The sequence below is a fragment of the Bufo bufo genome, chromosome 8 (genome assembly GCF_905171765.1).
Source record: "Bufo bufo chromosome 8, aBufBuf1.1, whole genome shotgun sequence".
Taxonomy (NCBI): Eukaryota; Metazoa; Chordata; class Amphibia; order Anura; family Bufonidae; genus Bufo; species Bufo bufo.
In genome coordinates, this window is record NC_053396.1 from 94,669,288 (window position 1) to 94,687,909 (window position 18,622).

Consider the following 18,622-nt stretch of genomic DNA (forward strand, 5'->3'; position numbering starts at 1 on the left):
GAGAAAAAGAACATGTGGGCAGATTTCTTAAGCAGAAATGTAATTATCCCAGGAGAATGGTGTCTAGCAGATCAAGCATTCAAAGTGATAGTGAATACATGGGGTCTTCCAGAAACGGATCTCTTTGGCAAAAGGAGAAACAGAAAGCTAAAGAAGTTTTGCTCATTACAGCCAGAAGATCTTCCAACATTCGTAGATGCATTCTCAATAAAGTGGACTTCTCATCTCCTTCACACATTCCCTCCTCTCAGTATACTACCAAAAGTGTTGCAAAAAATCAAGAAAGAGAAGGCCAAGAAAATACTGTTAGCCCCCTACTGGCCCAAAAGAGCATGGTTCTTACTACTAAAGGAAATTAGTTCTACAGATCCCCTATAGTTGTCACAATTCCCTCTCTTGGTATCCCAAGGTCCAGTGTTGAAGAAGTTTTCTACTTGGTGTGTAATGAAACAAATAGACATTATAGAATTAGACCTGAAACCTAGTAAGCTCAAAGTTCAATCAGCAGCCTTAAGTGTTTTCTATTACAAATTTTCTGAAGAAATACTAGTGTCTAGGTTTCTTTTGGCAGCAGAATGTTTAAGACCAAGCATACTCAATCTAGTTCCTCCTTGGAATCTGAATTTAGTACTTTAGTACTACGTTCTCACAGGAGCTCACTTTGAGCCATATAGGATATTCATATTAAGTTGTTGACTCTGGAAAACATTTTTCTATTAGCTATTACCTCCACAAGAAGCATTTCCAAATTACAAGTGCTGTCCACAGTCTTTCCATATTTTCAATCCTTTGAGGAAAGGCTCGTTTTCATATTAGACCCTTCCTTTCTACTGAAAGTTGTGTCCATATTTCATAGATCTCAAGAATTAATCATAGAATCTTTTTGTAATAATCCAAAAAAATGAGAATGAAAAGGAATTTCACAATCTTGATGTGAGTTGATCAGTATTAATGTATTTGCAAAAAACTGAGAAATGGAGAAAGAACAGAAATCTTTTTGTTCAATTTGCTGGTTCAAATAGAGGTAGAAAGGCAGACAAAACTTCTATAGCTAGATGGATCAGACAGGCTATTGGGGAAACATATAAGACAAAGGGCAAACAGGTTCTGGAGGGTTTCAAAGCTCATTTCACAAGAGGCATGTCAGCCTTTTGGACAGAGACAGCTTCTGCCTCATTAAAGCAGATTTGTAGGGTGGCTACTTGAAAGTCTACTCATGCTTTCATTAAACACTACAAGACAGATGTTTTTTTCGAATAGGGAGCTTTAGTTTGGATGTAAAGACCTTCAAGCAGTAGTCCACACCTAAAGGATCTAATCTTTGTTATATCTCAAGGGTGCCATCGTGCAGACGACTGGGACAAAGTGTAATTACACTTACCGGTAATTGTATTTCCTGGAAGTCTCTACGACGGCACCCCATACTTTCCCTTTTCCCCCCAAAAAAATGTTTTGGTCTGTTTGTCTCTATATTTTAGTAAATATAAAAAACTAGTGCTTGAAGCTCAGAGTAGTCAAACTAAATTCCACCAAATAAGGTTATAAAAAATCCACTGAAGAGGAGGTGGGTAGTGAAAATTTTACCTCTCTGTATGTTTTTCCTGTCCAAGTTAGGGGCGGGGTCAACTCAACAGTGCCGTCCTGGAAACTTCCAGGAAAAACAATTACCAGTAAGTGTAATTACACTTTTATTAAATAACTCAGTGGCTATACAAAACTTTTAATTACATGCAATTACAAAAGTATTCAGATCCAGGTAGTGCTTTGTAAACTGTAGAATATTTTTCGTGGGACAACCCCTTTAACTAGATCTGCTCCTGTCAACTGTAAGTGCTATTCTTGTAAGGTGGAACTTCAAGCAGTAACCACAGTAATTAAGCTCAGCTGAAGCAAACTGCTACTGGAAGTGACAAGAACTGTACGTCAGGAGCTTCATGGGTTTTCATGATAGCTGAGCACAAGCCTAAAATTGCAATGCACAATGCAAAGTGTAGGCTGGGGTGGTGCTGAATGATTAATAACATTTTAGTATCTGACAGTCTGATTGCCCTATTCCTGGTTTGTCGGATGCCTGCAGAACGTTATCTTCCAGAATACAAAGTACAGAGTCTCACCAAATGGTGCCACCATAACTGATAAGCAGCATTTTTTCATTCTAATTATCTTGACTAGCTACTGTATACGCAGCACAGTTGTTTTTATAGTATCCAGGCTTGTGGGTGGAATTACCAGTCTCATGTCTGAGAGGTTACCTTTACTAGTATCTGCCTGTATGCCCCTCTATATCAAGTTGTAAGCTAGGTAAGCTACTTTAAATGTTTCCAGTCTTCACACAGAGTGACCTGCCATTGAGATACTGTTTTGCTGCTGACTGAGGGAAGGTTCAATTTGTGCTTGCATTTCTATTTTTCCATTTTGTTATAGGAACAGAAAAATGAAAATAACTACATCTGTTACATGATGGACACCAGTGGCACCCAAATTTTCTATAAAGAGGTTCATCGTTTAAAAATAAAAAAAGAATAGCGCAAAAAGAATAGTGCAGCATGCTACACTATTTTTGCCATCTTTTTTTGACAGAATCTATGACTGGGGATCCTAAAACAGCCTGACTTTGCTCATAATATAAAAAACATCTCCCCCAGAGACAGGAAGAAAAGTGTTAAAGGTGAAATAAAAACCCAATGTGAAATTTATCATGAGGGTAATAAAGTATTTAAAGTCTATTTTGCTTGGGTCTATGTTGGCATTCTTTGTGCCAGATTTATCAAGGGTCACAGTGCAGCGGGGGCGTCTGGAGGAAGAGAGCAGTGGACCAGGAATGACGGTAGTGCCTAGAGCACAAGACAAGAGGTGAGTATTTATTTTTTATTTTTTTTGTCTAACCTAGGGTCTGCATGTAGCAGATGGTGGGGTAGGGTTATAGAGAATTATATGAAAAAAAAAAAGCTACGGCTAAACCCACTTAACCCAATATGTGTGAATTTAAAACTTAAAGGGAACCTGTCACCTGGATTTTGGGTATAGAGCTGAGGACATGGGCTGCTAGATAGCTGCAAGCACATCCGCAATATCCATTCCCCATAGCTCTCTGTGCTTTTATTGTGTAAAAAAAAACGATTTAATAGATATGTAAATGAGGCTACTAACGTTTCCGGAGCCTAGCCACGCCCACTGTGAAGGAGCCCAGCACTGCCCCTCATCCTCCGAATCTCCTTCTTGCTCCCCGACGTCACAAAGCTAGAGCGCCGTAATCTCGCGATGTGCAAGCTAGCGCATGTACAATATCGGCATAGTGTTCCTTCCCTGTGCTGGCATCAGCCTCAGGGAATGAACTGCGCATGCACTAGCGCGCGCATTGCGAGATTACGGCATTCTAGCTTTGTGACGTCGGGGAGCAAGGAGGAGATTCGGAGGATGCGGGGCGGGCTGAGCTCCTTCACAGTGGCCGTGGCTGGGCTCAGAGTCAGAGAATGCTGGACTCATCTCTGAAGCATGGAGGAGACAGGACTCATCTAAGGTTCATTGACATATCTATAAAATATTTTTTTGACACAATAAAAGCACACAGATCTATGGGGACTGGATATTGCGGATGTGCTAGCGGCGATCTAGCAGCCCATGACCTCAGCTCCAGGGCCGGCGCCACCAGTAAGGCGACCTAGGCAGTCGCCCAGGGCGCCATTTAGCAGGGGGCGCCCGTTGCGGTTTAAAAAAAACAAAAAAAACTTTGATTATATAAGTTCGGGCGGCCGGCCGGCGGCGCCCTTCATGCTGCGCCGCCTGAGCGGCTGAGGCTGAGCGCTTGCCGCTCTAAAGAATCTCCGGCCGCCAGCTCAGTGCTGCGCAGCCTGCCTGCGCCTGCTGTCATTCTGTGTCTGCTCTGTGCTGTTAATGTAGCGTGGCCGAGCTCTGTTCGGTCCGAGGTACAGAAGCTTTTGTTTCCTGTACCCGGCCGGACTGACAGGAAGTGCTCACTTAGTGTGCACTTCCTTTCAGTCCAGCCGGGTACAGGAAACAAATGCTCCTGTACCGCGGACCGGACAGAGCTCGGCCACGCTACATTAGAGGCGGGGGGGGGGGGGGGGGAATGATGAGTGACAAGGGGGGGGGGGAATAATGAGAGTGACAAGGGGGGGATAATGAGAGTGACAAGGGGGGGATAATGAGAGTGACAAGGGGGGAGGAATAATGAGAATGACAAGGGGGGGAATAATGAGAGTGACAAGGGGGGGGAATAATGAGAGTGACAGGGGGGGGAATAATGAGAGTGACAAGGGGGGGGGAATAATGAGAGTGACAAGGGGGGGAATAATGAGAGTGACAAGGGGGGGATAATGAGAGTGACAAGGGGGGATAATGAGAGTGACAAGGGGGGGAAGAATGAGAGTGACAAGGGGGGGAAGAATGAGAGTGACAAGGGGGGGAAGAATGAGAGTGACAAGGGAGGGGGGGGGGAGGGAGGGAATAAGAGTGACAAGGGGGGGGAATAATGAGAGTGACAAGGGGGGGAATAATGAGAGTGACAAGGGGGGGAATGAGAGTGACAAGGGAGGGGGGAAGGAAATGAGAGTGACAAGGGAGGGGGGGAATGAGAGTGACAAGGGGGGGGAATGAGAGTGACAAGGGGGGGGGGGAAATGAGAGTGACAAGGGGGGGAGGAAATGAGAGTGACAAGGGAGGGGGGGAGGAAATGAGAGTGACAAGGGAGGGGGGGAGGAAATGAGAGTGACAAGGGAGGGGGGGATGAGAGTGACAAGGGAGGGGGGGAGGAAATGAGAGTGACAAGGGGGGGGGGGGAGAAGAGAGTGACAAGGGTGGGAGGGGGGAGAAGAGAGTGACAAGGGTGGGAGGGGGGAGAAGAGAGTGACAAGGGAGTCCCCAGAGCCAGACTGCAGCCAGAGACCAGATCATCCTATTGTCCTGGTGGTAAGTAGACAATGCAATATGTTTATTATGTAATTGTTTAATTATTAATACTACATTGGAAACTAATTTACCTCACATTTAGGGTCCATTCCATCCGTGTGTGTCTTGCGGATCCACAAAACACGGACAGCGGCAATGTGCGTTCCGCATTTTGTGGACCGCACATTGCCGGCACTAAGAGAATATGCCTATTCTTGTCCACTATTGCGGACAAGAATAGGACATGTTCTATTTTTTTCAGGATCGGAATTGCGGATCCGGGTCCGCAATTCCGGATCGGGGACGCACCCATAGAAATGTATGGGTCCGCAATTCCATTCCGCAAAAAGAGAGCTTGATTAACCCTAAGGGAAACATAGCAGTTCTTTTAATTTAAATGCTGAGAAAGGGGTGGAACATGATATGGGCAGATCATCTGATAAGGGGGGGGGGGCGGCAATTTTTATCTTGCCTAGGGCGGCAAAAATCCTTGCACCGGCCCTGCTAAGCTCTATACCCAAAATCCAGGTGACAGGTTCCCTTTAACTTTTATTATTAGTATCAATATGGTGTGACCTCCCCCCACTATATCAGAACTATATACTGACAGCTATATACTCATATGTGAGCAGTGGATGATGCTAGCTAGCATTGTAGCTTGAACTTCATTACAATGTTGCATGTAATAATAATAAATTCTACTGAGTGACAGAAAGTAGCACTAGTATCCACCTTAGACTCCATGCGTGCGACAGTATTTTTGGTCCACATCCGATCCACATGCAGACCCATTCATTTCAATGGGGCTGCACAAAATGCGGATAGCGCACAGTGTGCTGTCCACATCCGTCCATTCCATAGTCTCGCAAAAAAAGAGGCAATAGGCGGGACATGCAGAACGGAAAATGCGAAACACAGATGGCCAGTATCCATGTTTTGTGGATCTGTGATTTGCGGACCGCAAAACGGATATGGTCGTGTACATGGGGTCTGTGAGCTAATTAATATTATGGCTTAAGGCTGTATTAAACAAGTAGATTTCGTACCGACGATGACTGACGATCAAATAGTTAGCAACTCGTTAGCGTTTGAAAGTGCTCACATTACACAGAGCAATGGTAGCTGTAAAAATCAGTAATTCGATCGTTATAAACTTTTTATCTGGCTAATGTGAATCAATGTGTATGTAAGATGATCATATGACAGTTACTAATATGGCCTTTGTTTATTTTCTGTGCTGTTTGCTATATTTCATAAGTTGTGTCCCCTTGTTGGGCAAATCTTCTGTGCTGTTCACACAGGAGATCTGTCCTTGAGACAGTGGCTGATGGAGGGTCATGTGACCAGGCAAAAATAACTCTAGGCACATCACTCATCCTTCTCCATTCAAATACATAAAAATCTGCCATCTGCACTTGAGAATTGGAGAATTTATTGCAGGTGTAGTGTATTTGAATAGAGGAGACTGAGTGATCTGCCTGGTCACATGACCCTCCATCAGCAGCCATTTTATGGACAAGGCTGCTATGTGGACAGCACAAAAGACTTGGCCAACAAGAGAAAATACCTTATGAAATATTAGTAAGTGCTATATAATCATCTTACAAACACATTGATCAACACTAGCCGGAAAGTGGCTAACCCCTTTAATGATTCGTCAATGCATATATTACACACAAAGATTAAAGCTCATGGAGGTGGATTTATTAAACGCTCAGATATGCACTCAATGAACGAGAGTTTTTAGGCATGCTCAAAATCACGATGAGTGAGAATGGAATGATTTTGTTATCGCTGGAAACTATCACACAGTGCAAAGGTTGCTCATTTGAGAACTGTATTACGATTTTTCATTCAATTTTCACATTTAATACAGGCTTTAACCTCAGCCCCTTATGATATCAGTATCACATCAGCCCTCTGATCCAATTAAAGTCTGTAGGGTGCCTGCAGCATGCTCTAGTCAGGACTTCAATTAAACTGTTGATTTAATTGTGTATTATCTTCTTTATCCTCTGTCTATAGATAAGTGCAAAAGAAGGACATTATATTGCTATATGTATATACTACTTATTATATTTAATAAAATCATATTATAAACCTTCCTTTGAATTGTAGCTGTAGTTTCAGTTAGGAGTCTCTTTTTAAAGAGTATCCGAACCTGAAGTCTCTCTTATCAGCAAAACATGACCTATCCAGAGGATAGGTCATCAGTATTTAAATCTCTGAAAACCATTTTAAGGCCCAAAACAGGCTGGCCACTAAAGGATTATATGAGTTAAATGAGAAAATATATAAACACCAGCAAATATTATAAAATAACCTTAAAAAAAGGTACTCATCTCTCCAATCTCCCACCAATCCAGCACAGTTGCGCGGATGCTCCCCGGTCATGTGCCATATTACTGGAATCAGCAATGGAAGCTATGACGCCAGTAGAGCAACTGGGCCTGATCGGCAGGGGTTTGGTAAAAAGAAAAAAAAAAGATAACATTTTATTACCGGTACCTTGGCGGCTGTTTTATTATTTTCTGCAAAGGATGGATAACCCCTTTATATATACAGCAAGCAAAGTGAAAACATATGCATAACAGATCACAGGCAATATTTACCCATAGCTTGTTCCATTTTTGTGATAGAATCTTCAGATTTCTTAGTGACTCCCCAGTTCCACAGGTTAATTGCACATTCCTCTGTCTACAAGATAAAAGGACAATACTTATTTAATATTCAATTGTCACATTTTTATCCTATAAAAGCAAAAAAAAAAAAGATTTATGAAAGAAGTGGGTTAGATTGATACTGTATATCACAGATGAGAATAAGGAACAAGAAAGATGGATTCATTTCCATCTAAGGAGCAGTATGGGCTTTATGCAGCCTTAGCACAAGGATAGGTGATCCTAGCTTCAGGGACAGGAGGTTGAAAAGATGGCACTGGGCTTATGGCCTGTGTACCTGGGATATGTAAGGCTACATTCACACGACAGTGAAGAAAAACGGCTGTTATGGGGTATATCCGTCTTTTTCTTTTTGACTAATGTGCCCCCATTTATGTGGCTTAGGCTACATTCACACAACCGTATGAATGAGTCCGCATCCGTTCCGCAATTCATTTTGATGGGACCGCAAAAGATGCGGACAGCACACCGTGTGCTGCCCGCATCCGTTGCACCGTACCGCAGTCCCCCCCCCAAAAAATAGAACATGTCCTATTCTTGTCCACAAAACACCACGTTCACTCACGTTCATGTGAATGTAGCCTTACAATTATTGCATTGATTAGGGATGAATGAATCGAATTCGGATAAAACATCCAAAGTCGATTCGCATAAAACTTCGTTCTAATACGGAGCTTCGTACAGTATTAAAATGTATTGACTCAGATGAGCCGAAGTTATTGCTCCCTTGGTACCTTGGAACCGAACCCGAGTTTGGGAAATGGTTTTTTACAGTACAAATTAATTTATGAAGTTATTACGCGAGACTTCGCAAAGCAATAACTTTGGCTCATCTGAGCCAATACATTCTAATACTGTACGGAGCTCCTGCTCGTACAGTATTAGAACAAAGTTTCATCCAAAGTCGATTCGCTCATCCCTAGTATTGATACTTGAGCTGTGCTCCCAGATGTAATTAGGCTCCGGGCACTTCCTGGATCACATGCAGTACATTGTTCATGTTATTCAGGCCCGGCTGCTTCCCACAATGTACGCGGGTTGCACCTGCGCAGGTAGGCAACTTCAGGCGCATACTGCTGACAGCGCCCGAGGCTGCTGGACTGCACTGGTGCAACCCACATACATTGAGGTTTGTAGCCAGGCCTGGATCATATGCACAATGTACGGCTCGTGATCCAGGATGTGCCGCACTGGCCCGTTTGGGACATTGTCATTAGAGATGAGCGAATTCGCCAGAAATTTGATTCGGACTGTTCGCAGAGTTTCTCAAAAAGATTAGATTCAATCTAAAGTTATTCATGACGTATCGCGTTAAAAAATAGCTATTTCCTGGCTGCTGAGAGCCTGTATATTGGTGTAAAACACTGTGCATTGCAGAAACATGCATAGGGAGTCCGCTGTGGTAGTAAAACAGTACTGTGAGTCAGTATGACATGCAGATGACAGGCATTACTCTTAGAATCACTTCACACTTCACTTATTTGGTCAGTTACGGGGCCAAAACTTACCAAATAACTCAAGTGTGAACTCAGTGAACCAGTCTTACAAGTCAAGGTTTGTGCCAGGTATAAAGAACCGTGCAGTGGCTCAAGATTGTACTATAGAGTGAAAGAGCCCACTCCTTTTACACTGTCGGCAGCGGATTCCACATAGATTTCTACAGAACCTGTTCTCTTACACGCTGAGACAAGTAGTGTCCCCCTGACAGAGTGGAGAGGGTAATCTTATAGATTGGAGAGGGTGTCAGCAGTAAGTTTGCGTTGATTTCACTCTTTATTTTGCTTTCTTCTCATCAGTCATATGAACAACTCCAAAAAAAAAGGATCCTGTCTTTTGAGCATCCGCATTCACACGGTCAACATTTGCTCAGTAATCCATCAGTATTGCTAAGACCAAAAAAAAAACAGAGATGACATGTGATTGGAAAGTTTGCATGTCTTCTGTGTTTCCTACCCAATCCTGCTTTTGGCTTCCAAATCATGAGCATACCCTGCTACAAAATAGGGACCGTGTGATACAGGACTTACGGATGCTTCAAAGACAGGATGTGTTGTGTTTCTCATTTTCCCGTCCTTCTGACAGATCAGAAGGGTAAAATAAATGGTGATCTCAACAAGGCCAAACAGGGACAATAGTGGCCCCGTCATAGAGAGGGGAGGGTGGCAACAGCAAGAGGAGTCAAAACAGTGGCCCAATCACAGAGTGGTGAGGTGGCAATAGGATGAGGAGTCAACACAGTGATTTAGTCACAGAGTGGTGAACTGGCAACAGCATGAGGAGTCAACACATTGACCCAGTCACAGAGTGGTAAGGTGGGGGGCAAAAGCAGTGGCAGTAACAGCACAAGATGGTGGGTGGCAGTAGGAGCACATGGCATCAGGTGTGTGGCATTAGGCGGATGGCAGCATCCGAATAGTGGCTAAAGCAGGTGGCCAGAAGAAACGGGTCTCGTTTGACAAAGTTTGGGTGTGGCACCCTGAATGATCTAGTCTGATGCATCAGGCACTGGCATGTGGAAATCCTGGCTGATCCACGCCTGATTCATCTTCACAAAGGTCAGCATCTCCACATTTTGGGGTAACTATGCCCCCCTCGGAAATAAACACTTGCTCTTCTGCCACACTACTACCAAGCAGGAAAGCTTGTCCAGGGCAAACTTGGCCAGTTGCGGCCACAAATCAGGTTTGGCTGCCCAGTAGTCCAGTGGATATTTCAAGTGGGATGGCAGGGTGCAGTCCAAGTATGCCAACACCTGCTGGTTCAGATTCTGCTCCATGTCTTGCTGCTGCTGGTGGGTGGTTTCTTCACTAGGCAGGTGAAGAAAAGTGCTCATCAGAGCAAGCAACTGACCATGTGCCATTTGCGCAAGGTATTTGGAGGGACTCCCTACCTCCATCTCCACTGCATACTGCATGGTGTGCCGGGATCATCTGCATGGTCTTCCTCATTGCCCTCTAGCTCCTCTTCTCCTGTCACTTGTGCAGAAAAACCACCGATTTCTGTATACTGTACAATGCTTGTGCATGAATGTCCTCCTCCTCCTCCAGTTCAGCCTCCACAGGGCTCAGGTGGCCGTGAGATGTAGGCACCACGTCTCCTGTCCTCTGGTCAGCCAGATTTATCAGCATCTGTGGAAATAAAGTGGCCTCCTCAAAGGGCCTGAGCAAACGGCAGGTGTCACGCATGAACTGCCACTGGCTAACGTCAAAGTTACACAGGGGAATGCTCTTGTCCGCCTGCATCATCAAGAAATCATTTACAGCCTTCCTCTGATCATATAGTAGGTCCAACATGTGGAGGGTGGAGTTCTAACGGGTGGAAATGTCACATATAAGCAATGTAGGGGAACTCTGTTCTGTCTTTGCAGCTCAAGGAGCACTTGCTTTGCAGTGTAAGTTTGGCTGAAGTGCATGCACAGTTGTCTTGCAGTTGGGTGGAAGACTTGAGGAACCGCTTTACAACCAGATTAAAGACGTGCGCTATGCAGAGCGCATGGGCCAGCCCTCCTTGTCGTAGTGCTGACACGATGATCTTCCCGTTGTCAGTGACGATGGTTCGATTTTAAGTTAGTGAGGATTCGATTTGAAGGACGCAGAGCAGTTCATCCCCGGTATGACTCCGTTTGCCCAGGCAAACCAGGTGCAGAACAGCGTGACTGGCCCACCTTCTGTTCAACATACGTGTGCATGGTACAGCCTTTTTGGATAAGTACAGCCTTTTTGGATAAGTAATGACGGCGTTGGACTCTCCACCTTGGCTCGGCACAAGCCATTAGTTCTCTGTAAGGTGCAGAGTCCATCACATGGAAAGGGAGGAAATGTAGTACCAGCAACTTGGCCAGGAGCACGTTCAGCTTCTGCGCTGTTGGATGAGTGCACGCATACTGTTGTCTTTTTTCAATCGCCTCGGTGTTTGATTGCTGATGAAACGAGTGATGAGGAGTAGGAGGAGGAGGAGCATCAGGACCAGTAGATGATAGGAAGGAAACACAGCTCCCTTCTGCTGAAATGGAGGAGCCTTGACTGCTGGAGAAAGGGCGCAGGCCACTGGATGATGCAGCGGTTGCTGAGTCAGGCTGTACCGCTACATTAGCGCCACGATTTTCACAGGCTACTTTATGGTTATGCTGCATGTGTTGATGCAGGGCCATGGTGCCAACATTGGCACCCTGGCCACACTTCATCTTCTGCCCACAGATTCTACAAATGGCCATGCTGATGTTCTCCCAGTGGCGGAATATGTGCATCATAGGCCCAGGGCTGTCTACCCAACTTGGGCCCCTCTCTCCATTTTTCCTTCACATCCCCCCTTCTGTGTGCTGCCAATAGGTTTTTTTTCTGTATGAAGAGACTGCAGTACCCCATGAGCGCCATTGCCTCTTCCTAGGCCAGTGACATCACAATCATCAGTCACGTGGCCTAGGAGCAGCTCAGTCCCATCCAAGTGAATGAGCACATCCTGAGCACAATACCAAATGCGGCCACTATCAAATGCACAGCGCTGTGCTTGGTATGCAGCGAGGAGGCCTCAGCGCTCACTGGAGCACCCCAGTCTCCTCAAACAGCTGATTGGCAGGGGTGCTGGGAGTCAGACCCCCACCAGTCTCATATTGATGACCTATCCTGAAGAGGTTATCTGTAGTGTTACATAGGATTGCAGGTACCATTTACTACATTATCTGTACCCAGAGAGTTATCACTGTGTTATCTGTGGTGTTACATAGGACTGCAGGTGACATCTACTACATTATCTGTACCCAGAGAGTTATGACTGTGTTATTACATAGGAGTACAGGTGACATCTACTACACTATCTGTACCAGGGGCATTGCTAGGTTAAAACATTTGGGGCCTGAGCCCCTGATGTTTTGTCCTAGGCCCCAAATATATTGCCTGTCTGCTAGATACAACTAGTTATTTAACTGGGACTGTATGTTAGGGTTGAAGGGAGGGAAGTTATTTACATGGCACAGTGGGTGGAGTGATGTTATTTACATGGGACTGAAAGTTGAGGGAGTGATGTTATTTACATGGGAATGCATGTTGGAGGTGGCTGGGGAGGGGGTTATGTTCTTTACATGAGACTGTATGTTGAAGGCGGCTGAAGAGGGGGTAATGTTATTTACATGGGACTGTATATTGAGGGGGCAGGAGAGATGGTGTGATGTTATTTACATGGGACTGTATTTTATAGGGGGCTGTAGATAGAAAGGGATGTTATTTACATGGGAATGTATGTTGGAGGGGGCTGGAGAGATGGTGTGATGGTATTTACATGGCACTCTATGACTTAGAAGGGAAATAATGTTATTTACATGGGACTGTATGGTGGAGGGGCTTAAGAATTATAATTTTTGAGGACAGTAAATGGAGGAATATAACTACAGGGGGCACTGCAGGGGGCATTATAAATACTGGGAGGGCTTCAGGGCGAGCATTATAACAGTAGGGGGCAATATAAATACTGGGGCACTTCAGGGTGAGCATTATAACAGTAGAGGGCATTATAAATACTGGGGGCACTGTGGGGGTATTTTAGGAGACATTAGGCGTTCTTATTACTACTGGGGGCTCTATAGGAGGGACATTATTTCTACTAAGAGCACTGTGGGGGTCTTATTACTACTGAGGGGTCAGTAGATAGCTTTATTACCACTGGGGAAACAATAGGGGGGCCTTATTTCTACTAGGGGCACAACTAATGGGGGTACTCTTGGGGAGCATTATCACAATTGGGGGCACTGTAGGGGGCAGTATTACTAATGAGTGCATTCTAGAAGGGAATTACTACTGATGGGACTATGAGGAGCACTATTACTATGGGGGGCACTCATTTTTCATCAGGATAGTATTTGGGGGTACAGAAAAATGAGGAAGCTAAGATGTCTGTGTGTCACTCTGTAGAGACGAGACACGGCTGAGAGAAGTTGTCCGGACGGAATGGAGAAGATGATGACGAGAACATCTACATCAGAGGAGACGTCACCTGGGAGAAACTGGATGTGAGAGGTATGTGCTGCTGTATAGCTGTATAGCTATAGCGGGCGTAGGGGTCGGTTGGTTCGACTTAGAGAATTAGGCCATATGCATTGGGGCTTGGGCCCCGGATCTTTTGAGACCCTAGCACTTCCCCTGATCTGTACTCAGAGCTATCACTGTGTTATCTGTGGTAATACATAGGACTGCAGGTGACATATACTAGATTATCTGTACCCAGATAGTTATCACTGTGTAATCTATAGTGTTACATAGGACTGCATGTGACATCTACTACATTATCTGTACCCAGAGACTTATCACTGTGGTGTTACATAGGACTGCAGGTGATATCTACTACATTATCTGTACTCAGAGATATCACCGTGTTGTCTGTGGTGTTACATAGACCTGCTGGAATGTATGGATATGTAGAGAGAATCTCTAAATCGCACATCCTCATACCTATGCTTCTGATATACAACTGTTTTCAATTATCAGCATTTCTTATGATAAAACATGGCTATACAGCGATGCTATCAATCATTTGCTGTGCACTATAAAGAGGCAATTAGTATACAGTTTGATCAAAGCGCATAGGCCCACTTACCGCGACAAGGATGCCTCTAATTTAAGTGGGAACCTACTCTAACCATGGCGCAGAGCCGTGCGGCGACCAACACGCCTCCACACCGCTCCAGCAGGCAATGGGATCCAGCAGCCGCACAGCGCTCATATAGCCATGTTTTATCATAAGAAATGCTGATAATTGAAAACAGTTGTATATCAGAAGCATAGGTATGAGGATGTGCGATTTAGAGATTCTCTCTACATATCCTTACATAGACCTGCTGGAAACATCCACCTTACTTGTTTCACAGTGATAACTCTCTAACACCTCATATCACACAGTGATAACTGTCTGAATACAGAAAATGTAGTAGATGTCACCTGCAGTCATATGTAACACCACAGAGATCCCAGTGAAAACTCTCTGGTTAAGATAATATGAGTCAGATGGTTTCTGCAGTCCACAGCTCAAAGCTGGGGCATCCTCCTCCTTCCTGCCGCTGCTCCTCTGACCTCCTCCTCTTCTGGTGAGGGCACAGCAGCACGGACACGTATGCCACTTATAGAATGGCCAGAAATAGAAGCTGTGCGGCTGTGCAGCTTAGGTTGACACTGCAGTGCTTAGCTCTGCAGAATGTATTCTTCAATGTGGGCGTTTGGGGTTGACGTTGGGCCCCAAAGAGATGTCGACCCAAACGCCCCTATTATAATCCACTATTGCATCCTCTGATGGTTTGATGAAAAATTGCCACACCGCCGAGTAGGGCATCCCCCCCCTTCACTCCGTGCTGACTGCCTGCTACCACTCCATCAACCCGCGCACCGCTAGTTCTTTCCAGAAAGGTAGGCTCCTGCGTAACAGACAGTCTACCCTGGGCACGTTTGTCCCCCCTTATTGCAACCTTTCCTAAAGCAATTTCTTGCTTTTAAACAACTACAATCTATGGATAACATTGTGGTAAAGATGGCTGACAAGGGGGGTACAGTCGTTGTCATGAGCTACGAACAATACAGGTCAGGTGTATACAAAATGCTGTGTGATACCTCGATTTATCGCATGCTCCCTCAGGAACCCATTCACACTATACAGCAAAAAAACAAGCAATTGTTAATGTGTCCCTAGGGGTTTTGATGTCTAAGGGCTCATGCACACAAATGTATTTTCTTTCCGTGTCCGTTCCGTTTCTATTTAGGACAGTATGCGGAACCGTTCATTTTAAAGGGTCCACAAAAAAATGGAAGTTTCTCTGTGTACATTCCGTTTCTGTACGTCTGTATTTCAGTTCCGCCAAAAAATAGAACATGTCCTATTATTCTCCACATTACAGACAAAGATAGCACTGTTCTATTAGGGGCCAGCTGTTCCGTTCCGCAAAATACGGGATGCACACAGACATCATCCGTATTTTTTGCGGATCCATTTTTTGAGGACCGCTAAATACATAAGGTCCTGTTCATGAGCCCTAAGGTAGCAGATTATTTGTATGTTGCTGATCCAGTGACCCCCATACTCCATTCACTACCCAAGGTGCATAAATCCACCACTGACCCCCCAATAAGACCTATTGTCAGTGGGATTGGTTCAGTGTTTGAAATGATTGGGGTGGCTGGAGAGTCTGTTACAACATCTTGTTTACAGGCTGCCGGGCTTCCTAAAGGACAGCAAAGATGTGTCATGCAATTTGACTAATAGGCAGTGGAGTGAGGACATGGTATGGCTGACCTGTGATGTCTCTGCTCTATATACTGTACATCCATACCACATGAAGTTGCCATGCAGGCCCTCACTTTTCAATTGCAGAAATACAGTTCTTATACCCTAGTTTTATGTGAGTTTGTACTGCAAGTGACTTCTTTCCTCATGAAACATAATTATTTTTTGTTTCAAGGGATATTTTACTTGAAACGGGAGGCAGTGTCAATGGGGGTGAAATATTTGCCCTTATTGGCAAACCTCACTATGGCGTATTGGGAGGAATTGTTCCTTTACAACAGTGACAATCTATTTGAAGGGTGCGTACAGGTGTATGGCAGATACATTGATGACCTGCTATTTGTGTGGCAGGGAGACGTGTCTGCTATATCAGTGTTTGTATAAACAACAATCCGTTTAATTTGCGATTCACCCACTATTACCACCCTACTGATATCATGTTTTTAGATCTCAAATTAATGGGTAGGGTGGGTGAGACAATCATGTCCACCACCTTTCACAAAACAACAGCAGGTAAAGCTGTCCTCCATGCTGACAGTTTCCACCCACAACATACAATTAAAGCAACACCTGTGGGTGAGCTCATTCGAGCCAGAGAAACTGCAGCTCATCAGAGGTATATGAGATGCAGGTCAGTAGCACCATTAGGAGATTACAGAAGGGGGGATATAAGAATTGGCAACTGTCAAGGGCTAGAAATATTGTAGCTACTAAGCAACAATCTGAATTATTACAAGAAAAACCAAAGAGGATAAGTGATATGAGACCTACGATAGTTTTACAATATAGTAACCAATACGAACTGATAAAAAATATCGTACACAAATACCTTCCCATATTAGTATAAAGAAACAAAGGTCTCTGATACGTTGCCTGGACTTTTCGCACTGCAGATCCTAGTATAGTGATGTGGGTCAAAATTATTTTATGTATTATGTATGGTTGATACTAAAGTTTTACATGCTGGAATGCTGGGAGAGGGAGGGCTAATAAAGTGATTAAAAACAACCGTGATTGGGGCTAAGTAGACGCCCTGACGAAGCTCAAGCAGCGAAACCTGGGTCGGGTAGCGTGGAGATTTTAAATTTTGATATGCTGATTACAAGTCTAACTTTGTTTGGATGAGGGGAGGAAGTACTTACACTTACATTTCGTCCCGTGCTAGGATTTGATGGTGTAAAACCGCATGGTGTGAAAGAGGACTTCAGGAATATCTGCAGCGCGATCCTATTTTCGTACAACCTTACCATATTGATGGATGATGATGTTGTGTATCATATTTTAAAAAAGGGGTTCCGGGTGATCTATATGTAGTGTCCCACTAGTAAGGGTGGGCACTACACAAGGGTTAACATGTCTATTGCATTAATGTGATGTTTAATGTTCATTTCCCTGTGTTATCTGGGTGTCAGGCCTGTTAGGGTGTAGTTCAGTCTCCTAGACGTTAGAGGGAGCTAGAGAGCCCTGAGTATATATAGGTAGGCCCAGACAGGGAAGAGTCAGTGTAGTCCAGGTGGCTAGAAGTGCAACCTAGTCAGCCTGAAGTTCCTGAGTCTAAGCTTAGCTCAGAAGAAGTCACCCCAGTAGAAGAGAATTTGCCTCCTGGGAGAAACCTGCAGTTACCCTCAAGCCAAGCAGGGCCAGTGTATCCAGCTAAGACAAGTAAGCTGATGGGCAGAAAAACAATAAAGTTAGTGCAAGGATAAATACGGGAGGAAGATTATTTGCCAAGGATAAAAGCCAGCATTTAGGCATACAGGCCTTGGGATACAGCCAGCCAGAATATCTGTGAATTAGTGCAGCCTGGTCTAAGAAGCATTAGTCGTTTATCCTCTGAGTATCTTGCAAGGAATATACCTGCCATTGTTGATGTAAGCCTGCTTGTGAAACACTTGATGCAAGGGACTGTATTATCAGCTTATTGTACAAAGTTGAACTGTTGTTCCAAGTAAAGCAAAGTCTGGTTCACCATACCATCTGTGTACCTCAATTACTACAACTATAAATCGGCGTGCCACCGTTACAGGCACTGGCGTCACGATTCTTAGAGGGACCTTGCCTCAGGCACTCAAAACACCTGCAACATCCAGGGCACCTTGTAACGGACCGTTTCCGCAGACAAGGGGTTAAAATCCGTTTAGGCGATAAGCCCCTTTCTGAGAGACAGGCCCAGCTACTGCAGGATACACCAACCTCCCGAACTGGATACAAAGTAGCACTCCAAACTGGAACCTAACGAATAGCTGCTAGCAGACGAACAGGGATCAGCTTACACTTCTGGCAATCGGTCTTCTAACAGCATACAGCGAATCCCCCTAATAACGAGACAAGGCTCCGTGTTGAGGGTCAAGCAGTGGTCTGACTGTACTTCACGTACAGCCTCTTTTAGTCATAAACCACAAACATAGTACTGCCCACAGGGGTTTGAAATATAACCAATCACTAATTTACAACACATACAATGATACAACAGCAACCAATCGTTCACGCCCCCAGAGGACCAGAATGAAGACTGTGACATAGGACAACATATCCCCACAATGCATCATGGTCTCCTCCTCTCTATCCCGGAGACAACCTGAGGAGCAATCCAATTATCTCTGAGGACAAAGAGAGATCGCCAATACACATGTGAGGACAACAGAACAGACATCACCATTTAAACACACAATGGGACAATGGCACAATAGAAACACACCCAGCATTTTCCTCCCAAGCTGACAAGTTACACTTATTATAAATTGTTACAACTTTGTGAGTTTACATTGGCCATA

The 18,622-nt window shown here is 44.6% G+C and overlaps 1 protein-coding gene across 1 annotated transcript in view; it reads right to left on the reverse strand.

Moving 5' to 3' along the window:
- Nucleotides 1-18,622, reverse strand: part of TEX11 (testis expressed 11) — a 1,801,876-nt gene that overhangs the window by 1,693,235 nt on the left and 90,019 nt on the right. Inside the window, exon 2 of the mRNA XM_040406306.1 lies at nt 7,521-7,605. Coding sequence (XP_040262240.1) covers nt 7,521-7,605 — 85 coding nt within the window. The remainder of the gene's footprint in view (nt 1-7,520; nt 7,606-18,622) is intronic.